Genomic DNA, 17,223 nt, shown 5'->3' with positions numbered 1-17,223 from the left:
AGAATACATATTGGTATCATCTGCATGTAAGTCTATTTATTTTACATTGGAATGAGATAGGAACAAGTGCACCTAAACATGCAAAATTTGTAGTGCAAACCAATTCAAAATATTACTTCGGATGTTAAAAAAATCTAAATTTTGGCACTGTTGTGTGTATATACAAATATGTACTTACAGTTGAGATACCGGTGCTAAAACCTTTTCTTCAAATATTTTCCAAATTCTTAGGGTCCTTGCTCCGGATCTTGTTCCCCTAGTGCGAAAGCAGTTGGTTTTGTAGTTTGAGAATTCTGCTAATTTCAAGTGTTAATAGAATATAAAAGGTAGAGAGGAGAAGGCATAACCAAAAGAATTGTGAGAAATAAGTCAATTTATTAAGTTGAGACATTTCGAGCAAAGCGTCTTGTGCCATCTGGCGCTAATCTTCTATATCACTAGGTTTAGGTTAGCAGGACCTGAAGAAAGACTAAGTCCATCTGTCGAAAGCTTAGTTGTTGGTTTGGTGATACTAGTGCTTTCTAGTGTTTGAGTTGTTCAGGAGTCGTTATAAGTCAGATTACCCTCATTGTAATGCATGTGTCCCTGCTTTCCTTATTTCCTCTTTTCTTGTATGGTATGAACTTTGGCTTTCTTAATAAAGTTGGGTGTCCTGACTGTGAGCACTCAAAGTTGTGTTGAACCATTGAATCATGACCTGAACTTGAGCATGGTTGCCACATCCTAAGTGAAATCAAACTTCATAGAGAGAGATCATTTAGATCGTTTAGAATTTGCTTTTCCTTATAAGGTGAGTCATTCATTTAGTTACACACCCTCTTCTCTCTCAATAAATAGTCAATTTCGAGTTCCGTGAAAGGCATATGGTTTAACAATTTTCCATTCCACTTTTACCGAGTGGTGTGCTTAACAGCATCCTGTTCTTTATACTAATCTTAACATAGTGTTTGTACATTAATAAGCAAAAATCCTCTACCAGTAGAATTTGAGAAGTCTGGCACTACGTGTGTATCCTTAAACCTCTTACCATTCGTTCTCATACCAAAAGGTAAGAGTTGAGAAACCATAGTTAGGCCTTGTTTAGTTCCCAAACTTTTTTTAGGATCGAGTATTGTAGCATTTTCGTTTTTATTTGACAAATATTATCCAATCATAGACTAACTAGACTCAGAAGATTCACCTCACGATTTACAGCTAAACTATACAATTAGTTTTAATTTTCACCTATATTTAATGCTTCATACATGTGCCACAAGATTCGATGTGACGAAAAATCTTAAAAAAAATAGTTTTTAGGGTGAACTAAACAAGGCCTTAGTGGTAGAATACTAAAATGCTTATTCCAGCAGCCGCGCATAATATTGAACACACGCGGCAGGTTTCAAAGATGTCAGGAGATGGAAGTCAAGTTGGTGAGGCAGTGATGTGGGATAAGGCTCTTTGATGAACCAGACTTTGTCTATCTTCTTAGATAGCAAATTAGATGATAAATTTATCTTTTGTTTTTCTTGGGAATGGACAAAGCCTTTCATGGTTGAGCAAAAGGTGTCGGGATGAAAAAATCATATAAAATGTCAAATTTCATATGTGCACAATAAATAATCTTAGTGTAACTGTACGCTTCACAACATCAAAGTTTACCCAACTGCCCGTTGCACTTGCACGTACCAGCGCCAACCTCTTGCTAGATTGAAGTGTTCGGCTGCAACTCTGCTGGCTGTGGCTGCTGCAGCAGCTAGGCAGTGTTCTGGTCTGCACCCTGCACCAAGGGAGAGAACCATTTTGCAATTCAATCAAGAACATGTATAGGTTTCCACAATTTTGTGATCCAAAGATGAACATTTGTGTGTCTAACCAGCAGATATAGCTTCAAAGAATCATCCAAAATGGGCTGGACCTACATATGACATAAGCACCACGCCACCACTGTCCACTGTTTTTTAGATAAGGGATAGTTTATATCCGGCTTCTTCTATCAACTGATAGAATCAGACCAATAATTACAAAGAGTTCTTGACAGCCAACAAATCGACCAAGCAAAACGAAATAAAATTTTTTGAACTAAACATGACCAATATATCTAGCAGCTAACCATCCACGGGCACTAAAAAACTGCAGAGCTGATGTCTCAAGGTAAGTTCCAACATGGATCAGCTGCTCTCGAAGAACATCATGCCGCTGCAGATTTGCCCACTGACGAAGCCAGTGTGTTCCTCTGAAGAGTACCTGCAAGAAAGATTTTGGTCTACATTTATCAAAAATCACTTCGTTTCTTGTTAGCCAAATTGTCCAGCAAAGCGCTGCAGCTGCTGTTAATAACAAAGAGTTGTAAATTTTATTTCCAATTTTCGACCAGCGCAAAAAGAGATCAGTCATGCCAGTTGGAGGTGACAACCCAAACAAACAGTGAACAGCGCGCCATAAGAACTTGGCATGAATGCAGTGGAAGAATAGGTGTTGAATGGTCTCCGAAACATGACAAAAACAACAATGTTTGTCGCCATCCCAGTTACGTTTCACTAAGTTATCCTTAGTTAATACTACACCTTTCTTCAGGTACCAAAGAAATATTTTAATTTTCATCGGTACTTTAATTTGCCAAATATTTTTTGACACCCTAACCCCATTGTTAATTAACGCAGCATATATGGATTTGACCGTAAAAATTCCAGATGCAGATAAGCCCCAGATGAACTCATCCCTATGTTCCGTTAAATTTAAATCATGTATAGAAGCAACGATCCTATTCCACGCACTTAAATTCGCCCCCACTAAATTCCTTCTAAAAGAAATATTCAATGGGATTGAACTAAGCACTTGTGCTACAGAGTCATGTTTCCTTCTAACAATGTTAAATAAGGAAGGGAATTTGTCTTTAAGCGGCTTATTACCCAACCAAGTGTCAACCCAGAACCTGGTTTGACTTTCATCATTGATCTTAAACGAGCCAAATTCCATAAACAAATCTTTAATGTTCATTAAGCTTTTCCAAAAATGTGAATCCATTGATTTTTTAACACAACTCCCTAAAGTCTTGTCCTTGATGTATTTATTTCTCAACAGTTCCTGCCACATGCCATCTTCATTCAGCTATTTAAAGAGCCACTTGCTCAGCAAACACTTGTTCTGAATATCCAAATTGTATATGCCTATTCCACCTTGGTCTCTAGGTTGGCATAAAACCTCCCATTTAGCCAATCTATATTTCTTTTTATGTTGGTCATTTTGCTAGAAGAAACGGGACCTAAAGCAGTCTATTTTTTCAAGAACACCTCTTGGTAGTTCAAAAAAAGACATCATAAACATCGGTAAACTAGTCAGCACCAAATTTATTAAAACTAAACGTCCCCCTACTGTAAGCATTTTCCCTTTCCAACCACTCAACCTCTTTTCAATTCTATTCTCAATCTCCTTCCGGTCCTTATTATTGAGTTTTCTAGAGTTCATAGGCAGTCCAAGGTAACGAAAGGGATACTTTCCAACCGCACAGCCAAACAATTGCGAATAAAACTCTTCATGTTCTTTTGCCTTGCCAAAGCAGAAAATTTCACTTTTGTGAAAGTTTATCTTTAGGCCAGACAATTGCTCAAAAGTGCACAGCAACAATTTCATGTTTACTGCCTTTTGAAAATCATGACTCATAAAGATAACTGTGTCATCCGCATACTGAAGGATGGATAACCCTTCCTGTATTAAATTTGGAATGACTCCCTCTACCTGCCCTGCTGCTTTTGCTCTAGCAATGAGTATAGCCAGCATATCCGCTACTATATTAAATAGTATGGGCGACATGGGGTCCCCTTGCCTTAAACCTTTCTTTGTTTGGAAGTAGGAGCCTAGTTGGTCATTAACTTTAATACTAACATTACCTCCTTCTGTAAATGTTCTCACCCATTGACACCATTTTTGTGAAAAACCTTTCATTCTCAATGTCTGTTGTAAAAAACTCCATTTAACCTTGTCATATGCCTTTTCAAAGTCTATTTTAAAAATTACCCCGTCTTTCTTCTTTGTATGAAGTTCATGCAATGTTTCATGTAAGATTACTGCCCCTTCCAGTATATTTCTTCCTGGTAAAAAGGCAGTCTGAGTGGGTCTTATGATCTTCTTCGCTATGGTAGTTAACCTGTTAGTTGCGACTTTGGTTAATATTTTGAAGGATACATTCAGTAAACAGATAGGTCTGTATTGATGAATCACCTTCACATCCTCCTTCTTGGGTAAAAGGATAATGGTTCCAAAATTAAGGCGACTCAAAGACAGGTTCTCTTGATGGAAATCCAGAAACAAGTCCATCAAGTCATCTTTTAGTACGTTCCAAAAAACTTGATAGAACTCTGGAGGAAAACCATCGGGCCCGGGGGCCTTATTATGTTCCATTTGGAAAATCGCAACTCTAACCTCCTCCTGTGAGAAAGGTTCTACTAAAAACTCATTTTCCAATTGGGAGACTTGTGGGATATCGTCAATTTGGGTCTCATCTAAGGTGAAATGGGATATTTCAGGTGGACCAAAAAGGTTCTTATAATAACTCGTGATATGTCCCTTAAGCTGGGCATCACCAGTAACAGTACTATTCCCATCTTCCAACTGGAAAATCCGAGTCTTGCGATGTCTACCATTAGCCAGCAGGTGGTAATATTTTGTGTTTGCATCACCCTCTAACAGATGTTTAGCTTTGGCTCTTTGGTACCACTTTAGTTCTTCCTCCCTTAGAAGCTCTGCTAATTTCACATTCAACACATGTTTTAGGTCCAACTCAGGTTGGCTAAGGGTGGCGCTTTCTGCCTTTTTATCCAGATCATCTAATTTATTCAAAATATCTTTCTTTTCTTTCTTATAAGAGCCACTCACATTTCTCGCCCACCCTCTAAGATGTTGGTGCAACTTTCTGATCTTTGTTTGCCATCTCTCAATGGGCGAGCCATTGACTACTGTCTCCTGCCACACATTCTTAACCATATCACAAAATCCATCTCTCAGTAACCAGCTCAATTCAAACTTAAATTGAGGTTGATATGTAGGAGATGGATTATTTGTGGATAGGAGCAGAGGTGTGTGATCAGAGATTTCTCTAGTCAAAGCGTGCACAGTGGTGTGAGGGAATTTATATTCAAAATCTGTGCAAACAAGGATTCTATCTAATTTTTCAAAAGTCTGATTCTGTAAATGATTAGCCCAAGTAAACTTCCTGCCTGTCATTTCTATCTCTCTGAGATTTAGGGAGTCAATCACCGCATTAAACATAAAAGGCCATCTATCATTAAAATTTACATTATTTTTCTCATCTGGTCTTCGTAGAATGTTAAAGTCACCACCTATGACAATAGGTAAGGTGTCTTTAGAACAAACACGAACCATCTCTAACAAAAAAATGGATTTATGCTCAACCTGTGCAGGGCCGTAAACCGCAATCAAATTAAATTTAAAGTCATCCTCCCTATTCCTGACTTTAAAACGGATGAAGAAATCACCCTCCTCAATCTCGCCTATGTCAAAATTTAACAGATTAACCCCAAGTAGCATGCCACCGGACCTTCCGCGTGGAGCCATACAGTGCCACAAAAAATCTCTGCCAGCACAGATATTATTCAAGGTGGACTGCGGGAAATTGGCTCTACCGGTTTCCGATAAGGCAATAAAGTCTAAGTTTTTTTCTTTTGTTAGTTCTGACAGGAATCTGTATTTCTTACCATCTGCAAACCCATTACAATTCCAAAAAATTCCTTTCATCTTGACTGATTTTGTTTTTTTTATTTTTTATTTTCTTTGTGCCTCTGCAGTGTGATATAGGGGTTTTTAGACACTTTGGGTCGCAACCCCCATCACCTAGGCTCTCTGCAACATCAGCACAAATATAATTTAACTCTTCAAGATTTAAAAATTCCTCGTTCGAAGAAACTGAAACCACATCCTCAATTTCTTTGTTATCATTAAACATTAAATTTTTGCTATCAACCATGCGCTGGTATTATGTACTTCTTAACAGCTCTAAGGAATTATTAATTTCAAGATCATTATTTCCTAACAAGATCCCTAAAGACTTTGTTGAATTTAATAGATAGGTATCATCTTGGAAAATAAAAGAGCTGAGCTGCACATTTTTACCTTTGTCAGATGCGAATTCTAAATTTTGGCGGGCCTTTAGCTTGGCCGCCTTCTGCACCGAATCCTGGTCCGCTGTTGCAGCCGTCCTCTTGCTTGCACGTTTGGGTGACACTGTCCCACCACTCAATGTTTTCATCTTGCTACATGTGCTAGAGTCCTTTGCAACGTTAACAAGTTGTGCCTTCAACTGACCATCACTATTTGTTGTCAATATTGCCGTAGATTTTGAATTTGCATTCTTTTTAGAACCCCCATCAGAACCCTTAGGGGGTTGTTCTTCATTTTTACCATCAATTTCCATAGCCTTATCACCAATTTCATTATTCTTTGGATCATCAACCTCTTTTCCTACCAATTCATTTTGAGGGTCCTCATCTTCCATGGTAGAATCCAGATCTAAAAGTCTCTGGTTCACCCTCTTGTCCCCCTTGCTCCACTCCAAAGTGAAGCTGAAAAACATCATCCCCAATGACCACATCCACAAAAACTGGAATGAGACTGGGGTCAAGTACCGCTACCTTCATTCTTGCTCTACCAAAAGCCTTGGTAAACTTTGTGTCTACTGCTCTCGGAACACCTAGGATAGAAGCAATTGCCCAAATAATGGGGAATTCCCTAAGCTCTTCAGGTAGTCCCTTGAACTGCACCCACACCTTTTCAATTTCATATTTATAGACGTCATCCTCAACACTCTTCTCAAACTTAATTTTACCTTGAACAGTTTTTGTGTCCATAGTGCCCCAATTCACTATTGTCGCCAGCCAATCAGAAGATGGAAAATTAGTGGAGAAAGTATCCTTGCCCTTCTCCTCAATTTCCCACTTGGTTTTCCCTGGTAGTAGGTTTTCCAGTTCCACTGCAAACATCTCAGTAGTAAAGGAACCTTCCAACACACGTACCACAGCAGTTGTGTCATCTTCCTTAACCTTGGGAAAATCAGTGAAAACAGGAATATAGTAGAAGCCCAACCCCTCAACAGCATATCCATATGGTAATGCAGAAATGTTTGTCTTTTTCATATTTGGGCAACTTTTTGCGACATGGTCACCACAGCAAACATCACAGCATAAAACAGTCATGCACTCATGTATGGTATGACCTTTGGTTAAACATCGGTAACAAAAAGGCTTCCCCTTGCTCTTTTTAGCACCCTTATTAGAAGACTCTGGCACATCTAAAATCATTGCAATATTTTTACTGCTTGGTGGGACAGTGCTTTTAGGTACCTCGTTCAAAGCCTTGTTGCCTTCCAGGTTCTGGACTTGAGGCAGCTGCTGACTTGGGTCTCCAGCACCAGATTGCTGCTGCACTGAGGCAGCCCGGCCATGGTCCTGACCAGCGGCGTCCGGCTGAGACTGCTGCCCGGTCTGCTGCATGTGACCAGCCTTCGGCTGATCAAGAGCATCAGCAACCTGCGCAGGCGCAGGGGCCTGCTGCTGGTGCTGCCCTCCTGCTGGATCGATGTAGTCGTGGGGATGGGGCGCCTGCTGATTCATCGGGTTAGCTGGCTGTCCACCGTAGGCGCCGTAGTGCCCACGGCCGCCTCCAAAACCTCTGTTGATGCCATGGGGACGACGGTCGCGGCTAGAACCAAATTGGCCCTGGCCCCCGTAGCCCTCGTGACCACCATAGCCGCCAAAGCCACCTCCACCAAACCTTCCACGCCCACCTCCGCGACCTCCACCAAAACCGCCTCCACGGCCACCATACCCACGCCCCCGAGGTTGGTAACCAAAGCCACGGTTACCCCCCCGTCCTCCAGACCCTGGATCGAAGCCGGGGTTAAACCCAGGGTTAAAGCTTCCTCTTCCACCCCCGCGAACTCCAAACCCTCCGTTGCCGCCTTCATGCGCCATGCGTCCTTCACGAACGACCTGGGCGAACGTTCTGCGTGACGAGGACGAGGGCAGCGGCTGTGTTTTCTGTCGTGGAATAGTTCGCGTGCCCGTGCGCCGGAACAAATTGCACAACCCCTTAGTGGGCCTAAACAATTTCCCTAGACCAACAACCACTTGATCTGCCAAAACAGGAGGCCCACGGCGCGTGGTAAGGCTCGGATCCCGCTCACCGCGTCCCCCGCTCGATGCTGGTAACGGAGATACGAAGGTTAGAGGAGGAAAATCCGCGCCACCATCCGCAGAGCACGCGTCTTCAAAATTTTTTGAAAACTTCAGATTTTGACACTGTTCTGGCTGGTAAGTCGGGCACGCCGGCGATGACCGGCCACCATGTTTCACACGCTGAAAAGATGCCCTAGCCAAAGCGTCACCCCGGGTTCGTGGAGGCGAGACCCGGGGCAATGGCAGCGGCCCATTCCAAGGTGCCGGAACGCCTAATTTTCTCTGAACCAACTTTGAAACAATGCATCTCGAGAGCTCGATGTCATACGAAGACGTCACCTTACCTGGCTGTAGAGCGTCCTCTGCCCGCAGCAGCTGCTCGACGGTGAAACCCTCTTGCAGAGCGGCGTTGACAAGTTCCGGTGTCGTTGGCGAGGCAGGTTCGTCTTCGGCGTCGTCGTTGTCGGAAGAATCCCCCTGCTAAGCCCAGAACTTGGAACGAATCGCATCAGCGGGGACCTGCACACCATGGACAGGCTTCGGCCGCTCGGTTGCATCCGCAACCAAAGTGACGAAGCGTGCCAGAGCCTGTCGACCTGCTGCACACCTCGCCTCGTCCTCCACCGCCTCCTCTTCCTCGCCGGTTTTCACACCAGAGGACGAAATCTGAACAGAGCGCTTGATGGCCGGCGCCATCGTGAGGCGACGCCTCCGGCCGCGGTTCCTGGAGTCCGCCACGCCGACGGACGGCGGGACCCGTGCCGGGCGGGTCCTGAACGGCAGGCGGAGCCTTCGGTGCGTCGGGGCGGTGCCTTCGGTGTGGCGTCTTGGCGGACCTCCGGGCTCCCTCGGCGCGCCGAGAGGCGAGGTGCGGCGCCTGCAGCCGCGCCGACAATCCGCAGCTTCCCCTGGAGCACGGCGGGCCGGATCTGGGCGCTCGCAGGCCACAGCGCCGCCTCCCTCCTCCACAAACCAACGGGGGTTGCGGGAACCGGAGTTGCCGCTCCTCGGCTAGCTGCAGGTCGCGGCCGCCACCGAAGGCGCGCCGCTGCCGTCCACGCGCGCCGCCACGAACTGCCTGGGGAGTGGGGAAAGGGAGGGAGAAGGGGGTGGGTGAGTGGGGGGTGGACGGCGGGATCAGCAGGACCTCCGGCGGGGGGCGGCGCGGCCGCATGAACGTGGCTAATCTAGCGTTTTCTTTTTTGCGAACTTGAATAGACAGTGTACACTGTCCACTGTTGTTTTTTTGGTGAGACCCAGTTATAGACGCAGACGCTCACAAACATGAGCGCACACTCACCCCGATAACTATAGTTGGCCAAACGGGCGGCCCGGCCCTGGCACTATACGGCACTATGTCTATCGTGCCGTGCCGTCTCGGGCCATCGTGCCAAACTCTCGGCCCAGGCACGGCACTATGGCTCCTTAACCGTGTCGTGTCGTGCCGATAGGCACTGTGGCCCATCGTGCCCGTGCCGGCCCGTGGCTTCGGGAGAAGTCGAAAAGCTCATTGCGCCCTGCCTCAAGGAGAAGATGAGCGCTACCGCTGTCGTATAGTCAGGCGGGAGAAAGAGTGGTCGCAACAAAGATGTGTCTGCGCCGCCGACTAGGGAGTAAAGGTTTGAAAGGGTTGTGTGATGCTTATATACATGACTCATAATACATTCAATAGTCATGATCTATCCTCAAAGCATCAGATGATGGAAATAATCGTGCCAGCCTATTAATCGTGCCGTGCCCGTGCCGGCACTGCGGGCCGAAGTTGCGGCCCAGGCACGGCACTACCATCGGGCCGTGCCATGCCTGGACCGTGCTTTTTAGTGTCGTGCTCGGGCCGGCCCATCGTGTTAGTGCCAGATGGAAATCTATACCGATAACACTGTCCACTGTTGTTAATAGCTCAGACCCTATTTCTAGTTTTCATCGGATATAAAGGGATATTTAAAGAAAATAAATGTCAATTTTGATCGGCAGATGTAGCTTCAAAGAACAAATATATGTCTAAATTTTGATCACCAAATAATGCCCTTAGTTTGGGTTTAACTCAGATATATATGTCTAAATTTTGTTGTAGTCCCTGATTGCAAATGTTTGCACATCTGGCTGGTGGAAATTTTCATCAACAGATATAGCTTCAAAGAACAATCTAGGCTGTAGCATCAGAAAGAGGCTAAAAAGACCTCCACATGACACTAACTATCGCCACACCACCACTGTTGTAAACATGTAATAGACAGTACCACCCTCAAGGCCTGAACTGCCAGGAACTGTATTTATGCAATGCAGCATTAAGCTAATGTGCTACCTGGCTACCCCCAGCCTCAGGCATGCACCGTGTCCCAAAGGAGCGCATGCCTTGAAATGCATTAGTCCAGCATGCACAATATTAGTAGTTTAGTATGCTGTGACAGAAATATAAAAAACCATGCAACCAGTAGCAGATTTTTGTAAACCATGACTAACCTACGTGGCATCGGTTCATCCAAAGCTATCTCAAATATGCAGAGAAGGAAAGACATGACAAACAACTGACAAGACTCGGTAGCTCATATAACCTTCACCACAACGCACCTCCAGCCATGTATTCATGACTGGAAGTAGTACCAGAAGAAAACAGAAACATACCGTACAAAGCTACCAGCAACAAAATGCTACAGCAAAATTGATGGAACAAAAAAGCTAGCTCAAACCAAACTGCTGAGGCAGTACCAAAGTACTCTCTCCATCCCCCAACCCCCAACCCCCCCCCCCCCCCACCCACCCACCCAAAAAAATGCAATTCTCACTTTCCAAAATGTCAAAAGATTTTAAGTTTGACCAAATTTATACAAACATTTATCATATCAAATAAGCATCATCAGATTAATATGCAATATATTTTCATAATAAATCTATTTGGAGATACAAGTGTTGATACTGTTTTCTATAAAAACTTGGTCAAACTTAAAAAAGTTTGACTTGCCAAAAACCTAGCATTTTGTATGTTGAGAAAATAATTTGCACTAGTATCACCAGAGTGAGGCCAAGGTTAGTTAAAGAAGTCATATAAGATGCTGACAAAACAGTGCACAATTTTGTCAACTAAAGAACTGCAATTAGTTTAGCAACAAATCCGGTCATAAAGATGTTGAACAAAGAGTGCACAGCATAAAGACGTTGCAGCACAAAAAAAGAAAAGCACGCAGCCCCTAAACACATGTTAAAAAATTTCATGCAAAACGTTTCAAACAAGCGGGCATGACCTGAAATTCCAGGCTTTTATGCACTTTAAGTAATGTATTCAACAAAACACATGCCTATATCGATCATTCACACATTTCATATAGCTGTTAGTAACTCTGCATGGTCATTCAAGATGCATAGTCTGCTAGTAACAAATTCCGCATACTGAAGAGAATATCAGATATAACAAGCCCAATAATAGCTCAGACTATTTCTAGTATCCACCAAATAAAAGGACATTTCAAGAAAATAAACATCAATTTCAGGCCACATGTAGCCAAATTGAATCAGTGAAATAGGAAGATCGCTGATACAACGGTCTATAGCAGGAACAACCTGACTAACAGTACTCGTATGCAAGAAATCTAGTACTATTAACTTCCGGAATTAAAGCTAAATTTGACAGTAGGACCAACATAAGCTTCATAAAAAGCAAGCTAATAATCTAGAACATTGCCTTCTATGTAGATACCATTGACTTCATTGGTACTTGAGAGGATCGTAAACAGAAAAATAAAATCCTTTTTGCAAACTCAAGACTGCACCCCCTGGATTTGAACTTTCATAGACCAGCACATGGCAGGAATTACTAGGCCCATTTTCAGGGATCAGAGTCTTCACTTTGTTAATCACCTCAGGAATGGATGTGGAACTACCATTGGACACCACAATTACAGCATTCTTCAGCACGTGGGCACTTTGGAAGAAGAACTTGAGGAAGGCAACCTCACTTCGCTCCATTCAGAATTCACGGAAAGTCATCATCTTGATGGAGGAACGGATGCTTTAAATGGGACCGGCCTCCTGCCAGAACTTGAGGTTGATCTTGCCAGCGACTTTATCGGTTTTTTTCGACTGCAAATTGCACGAATAAGTGAGTATCTTAACAGGTGGTAGATGATGCAATCGTGGCAGAAGTATGATGAGCTTGAACAAGCCTAATATGCTTTGTTAGTACCACAATATGCAGTATCTCAACGTTGGGAAAGCATCTGAGGAAAGTCGGTAACATCTTGGAATCATTGCAGACTCCGAAGCGCAAGTTTAAACCCAAGATCTTGATGCCTGGAACTATGGTGCTTGGTGTCGCCTTTATCCCAGCCTGAAATGCATCCGAAGCACAAGAAGCAGAGGAATGTTCAGACATTGGCATTAGTTGTTGATTTACAGATGCTTCTCAGACATGCAAAGGCAATAAAACAAACCGCCACACAATTGAGAATTGTATTTACATTGATGACGGTGTTCCGGATCTCCAGCGTGTGAATTCCAGGACTCAAGTATCCAAGTATGCGCAGCTTGGTGGCTTTGCCAATCTTTAGCCTAATGCAAGAGTTGTCGCACGCCTTGGATTCCCACAGGATGAGCCGCTCGAGGCTCGGGGTGTCCACCACGGCGACGCTGCTCATAGCGGACATGAGGATCTGCGCACACTTGAGATGCTGGCCGACGAGGCGGAGGCGCATCATCGCCTTCTCCCTGATTCCCACTATGCCAAAGTTCTCCAGGACGGGGCTCCCGGCGAGGAGGAAGTTCATGTCACTGCTCTCCACCACCACCGAGCAGAGGACGAGCTCGCGGAGGTGCGGGAACACCGCGTCCGCACCACTCTTACTCTGTCGAAGAGCGGAGGTGTCCGGGAATTTCCAGAGACCAAGGTAGAGGCGAGTGAGGGTGGCGACGCCGAGGAGCGCGGCCGGGAGAGGCACATCGAGCGGCCACGGGCGGTTGACGAGGATGAGCTCCTGGACGCCCTTGGCGACGAACGTCTGTGTTAGTATAAGTCCATGAGCTGGCTAACTTTAGAAGGTAGACTAATAGATGGATTAGTATCATTCATCGCATGATCCAAGGAGTTGGGATGGCAACTACCGATGACGGACATGCAGTGATTTTCCTTTCTATTTTTATCCATGTAATCTCTTATATATAGCAAATAAAGGTCATGAGAAAAGCTGTCGCTTACAGCAACAAATTCATCGTGTCCACTGCGTCTCGTGTGTGTTCACCTCGCCGGAATTCTAACAATTGGCATCAGAGCCGGTTCTCCGCCGTCGCCATGGGATCCAAGTCGCCCCTCAAGGAGCCGATTGATACCAGTGACGGCAAGAAGAAGGTCAAGCCCTCGCGATCGCCGCCGCGACGCCGTGGCCGCTCACACAGCCGCCACCGCTCTGGCTCGCGAGTCGTCGAGCGCGTCATCGAGCGCCAGTCCGCCAACGTCGCGTGGCCGATGCTCACGCGGACGAACTACTCGGAGTGGGCGCTTGTGATGCAGGTTAACTTCCAGACTCTTCGGGTCTGGGATGTCGTCGAGGTCGGGATCGACGAAGACCGCCGACGAAGATGAGTACCAGCAAGACCGCCAGGCCATGGCGGGTCTCCTACGCTCGGTTCCATCCGAGATGTGGGCGACGCTTGCCCGTAAGCAGACCGTCCAGGAGGCGTGGGACGCCGTCAAGGTGCTCCGGATTGGCGACGACCGCGCGCGCGACGCCAGCGCGCAGCAACTCCGTCGTGAGTTCGGCGCGCTCATCTTCAAGGAGGGCGAGACCGTCTCCGAGTTCGGCATCCGCATCTCGACGCTCGCCACCAACCTCCGCACCCTCGGCGACAACATCACGGACGCCGAAGTGGTAAAGAAACTATTGCAGGTTGTCCCTGATCGCCTGTCCCAGGCAGCCGTCTCCCTCGAGATGTTCCTCGACCTGAACAAGGTTTCGATCGAGGAAGTCATCGGGCGTCTGCGTGTCTTCGAGGAACGCGGCAAACCCAAGGAGATCACCGACGCCATGGGACGCCTCATGCTCTGCGAAGAGGATTGGGAGGCGCGTCGCAAAGCCCGCCGCGAGCAGGAGAGCTCCGGGGGCAGCTCGTCTTCTGGCAACCGTGGGAAGCGCCGCGGACGCGGTGGTGAAACCTCCACGCCGCGGGATGGCCGCGACGGTCATACCACGGGCGTTGGCGGAGGCAGGCCACCACGCGGCACCCGCTGCGACAGTTGCGGCAAGACGGGCCACTGGACCCGAGACTGTCGCGGGAAGAAAAAGGCCGCGGCTCACGTGGCCCAGGCTGAGGAAGAGGAGGAGCGGGCTTTGATGTTCGTCGAGGAAATCTCGTCACCCGCGTCTTCCTCCCGAACCACAGCGCCGCCGCACGACGCCGCTCAGCATCAGCACATCCACCTCGTCGAGCCTAAGGCCACCCTCCACCTCAGCGAAGAGGACAAGGGGGCCGTGGGACCGCGCCGCTGGGTGCTCGACACCGGGGCGACGAACCATATGACGGGGACCCGGAGCGTTTTCGCCGAGCTCGACACCGCTGTCACAGGATCCGTCCGATTCGGAGACGGGTCCGTGGTCGCCATCGAAGGCAAAGGCACGGTCCTCTTCGCCTGCAAGACTGGTGAGCACCGCCGGCTGGAGGGGGTCTACTATATCCCACGGCTCACCACCAACATCGTGAGCCTTGGGCAGATGGACGAGGATGGCTACAAGGTCGACATCGAGGCTGGAGTGCTGCGTCTCTACGACGTGCAGCGCCAACTATTGGCGAAGGTGAATCGGTCACCCAGCCGTCTGTACCTCCTTGACATGACCATCGCTGCTCCGGTGTGCCTCTCGGCGAGGGTCAGCGACTTGGCGTGGCGCTGGCATGAGCGCTACGGCCACCTCAACTTCCAGGCGCTGCGGAAGCTGGGGCGTGAGGACATGGTGCGTGGACTGCCTGCTATCGATCATGTTGAGCAGGTATGTGAAGATTGTGTCCTCGCCAAGCAGAAGCGCACGTCGTTCCCCAAGGCGGCCAAGTACCGGGCGCAAGAGCAGCTAGAGCTGGTCCACGGCGACCTCTGCGGCCCCGTCTCGCCACCGACGCCGGCCGGGAACGTCTACTTCCTGCTGCTCGTCGATGACATGAGCCGCTATATGTGGCTCACACTCCTGCGCTCCAAGGCGGACGCGCCGACGGCCATCGTGACATTCCAGGCGCGCGTCGAACGCGAGTCTGGAAGAAAGCTGAAGGTGCTCCGTACTGACAACGGAGGAGAATTTACCTCTGTTACGTTTGGTGAGTATTGTGCAGGAGAAGGCATCCAGCGACACTACTCGGCGCCGTATACGCCACAGCAAAACGGCGTCGTCGAACGGCGCAACCAGATGATCGTGGGGACAGCGCGAAGCATCCTGCGCGCCCGCGGCATGCCAGGCCACTACTGGGGCGAGGCAGTGCACACCGCTGTCTTCCTGCTGAACCGGGCGCCCACCAGCGCGCTCGACGGCATGACGCCATACCAAGCTTGGTATGGAAAAAAGCCGCCTGTGCACTTTCTGAAGGTGTTCGGATGTGTGGCTTACATCAAGAAGACTCATCCACACCTCGGAAAGCTTGACGACCGTGGCGTCAAGGTCGTGTTCATCGGCTATCAAGACGGCTCCAAGGCGTACCGCTTCTACGACCCCGTCGCCGAGCGAGTACACGTCTCCCGCGACGCTATTTTCGCCGAGAGTGAACGCTGGGACTGGGGAGCCTCCTCGGGCGAGGACAGCAAGGTCCCCTTCACCATCGCAGACCACTATATACTGGAGCGCCGGGAGCAGCCGACGTCCGAACACCAGAGCTCGCCGCCGCACTCGACGTGTCCAAGCGTAAGGTGTCCCCAGGGCACGCCACAGCATTCCACGGCGGGGCCAGCGTCTTCAGCTGCACCAAGTCCACTGCAGACCGAGCAGATGCCCTCGACACCAGTGCACGCTGGAACGGGCATCGAGTTCGCGACGCCGCTCACCACCGATCCAAACCTCGACGCCGACGACGACGAGGGAGAGGTGCACAGGTACCGGACGCTCGACAACATCCTTGGCTCGGATGCAGCGCCTGGGCTGGCACACCGCGACGACGTGGAGGCCGAACTCCACAACGTGAGTCATGCTGTGACTGTGGAGGAGCCTAGATCGGTGAAGGAAGCGGAAGGCGATCCTAGCTGGGTCGCTGCGATGGAGGAGGAGATGCAGTCGATCCACGACAACAAGACATGGTCGCTGGTCGAGCTCCCGCGTGGACACCGCGCCATCGGCTTGAAGTGGGTCTACAAGGTGAAGCGCGACGAGAACGGCGGCATCGTCAAGTACAAAGAGCGCCTTGTTGCCAAAGGATATGTGCAGCGCCCCGGCATCGACTTCGAAGAGGTGTACGCTCCTGTTGCACGGTTGGAGTCTGTGCGACTGGTGCTCGCCATTGCTGCGCACTACGGCTGGGGCGTCCACCACATGGACGTCAAGTCGGCGTTCTTGAATGGTGAGCTCCAGGAGGAGGTCTACGTCCAGCAGCCCCCTGGTTTTGTCAACAGCAAGCACAAGCACAAGGTGCTGCGCCTTCATAAGGCGCTCTACGGGCTTCGCCAGGCGCCACGAGCATGGAACCACAAGCTCGACGCCGAGCTGCTGGGCATCGGCTTCACGCGCTGCGTCAACGAACACGGCATATACACCCGCGGGAGCGGAACACAGCGCCTGATCGTGGGCGTTTACGTGGACGACCTCATCATCACTGGAGGAGATGACGACGCCGTGAGAAGTTTCAAGGGACAGATGCTGCGCACGTTCCGTATGAGCGATCTCGGGCTTCTCTCCTACTACTTGGGGCTCGAAGTCACTCAAGGCGCACAAGGCATCACGCTGCGCCAGGGAGCCTACGCCACCAAGATCCTCGAGAAGGCTGGGCTGGCCGGCTGCAATGCAAGCGCCACGCCCATGGAGATGAAGCTGAAGCTCGAGAAGGAGGGAACGACACCAACCGTCGACGCGACGGAGTACCGCAGCCTCATTGGGAGCTT

The 17,223-nt window shown here is 48.5% G+C and overlaps 1 protein-coding gene and 1 long non-coding RNA gene across 2 annotated transcripts; both read right to left on the bottom strand.

The window, feature by feature from the left end:
* On the bottom strand, window positions 1,842–8,911 carry LOC110436261. Its single transcript, XR_002454071.1, has 2 exons — window positions 8,513–8,911; window positions 1,842–2,226 (listed from the first exon to the last, which is right to left on the bottom strand). It is a non-coding gene; the product is annotated as an uncharacterized LOC110436261 (long non-coding RNA).
* Window positions 11,797–13,275, bottom strand: LOC8067738. The gene is made up of 4 exons (XM_002446082.2): window positions 13,263–13,275; window positions 12,623–13,182; window positions 12,349–12,492; window positions 11,797–12,245 (listed from the first exon to the last, which is right to left on the bottom strand). The coding sequence occupies exons 1-4, from the start codon at window positions 13,273–13,275 to the stop codon at window positions 12,177–12,179; spliced, it is 786 nt and encodes a 261-aa protein (XP_002446127.2). The 3' UTR covers window positions 11,797–12,176.

The sequence above is a fragment of the Sorghum bicolor genome, chromosome 6, assembly GCF_000003195.3.
Source record: "Sorghum bicolor cultivar BTx623 chromosome 6, Sorghum_bicolor_NCBIv3, whole genome shotgun sequence".
In the NCBI taxonomy this organism is placed as follows: domain Eukaryota; kingdom Viridiplantae; phylum Streptophyta; class Magnoliopsida; order Poales; family Poaceae; genus Sorghum; species Sorghum bicolor.
This window is presented reverse-complemented; position numbering and strand designations above follow the sequence as displayed.

Bases quoted from the DNA above. Each gene is read 5' to 3' on its own strand.
- LOC8067738 (XM_002446082.2), bottom strand. The intron at 12,493-12,622 runs GTAAATACAATT...GATGCATTTCAG, and splicing joins TCCGGAACACCGTCATCAAT to GCTGGGATAAAGGCGACACC. The intron at 12,246-12,348 runs GTACTAACAAAG...TGCAATTTGCAG, and splicing joins TTGAGATACTGCATATTGTG to TCGAAAAAAACCGATAAAGT.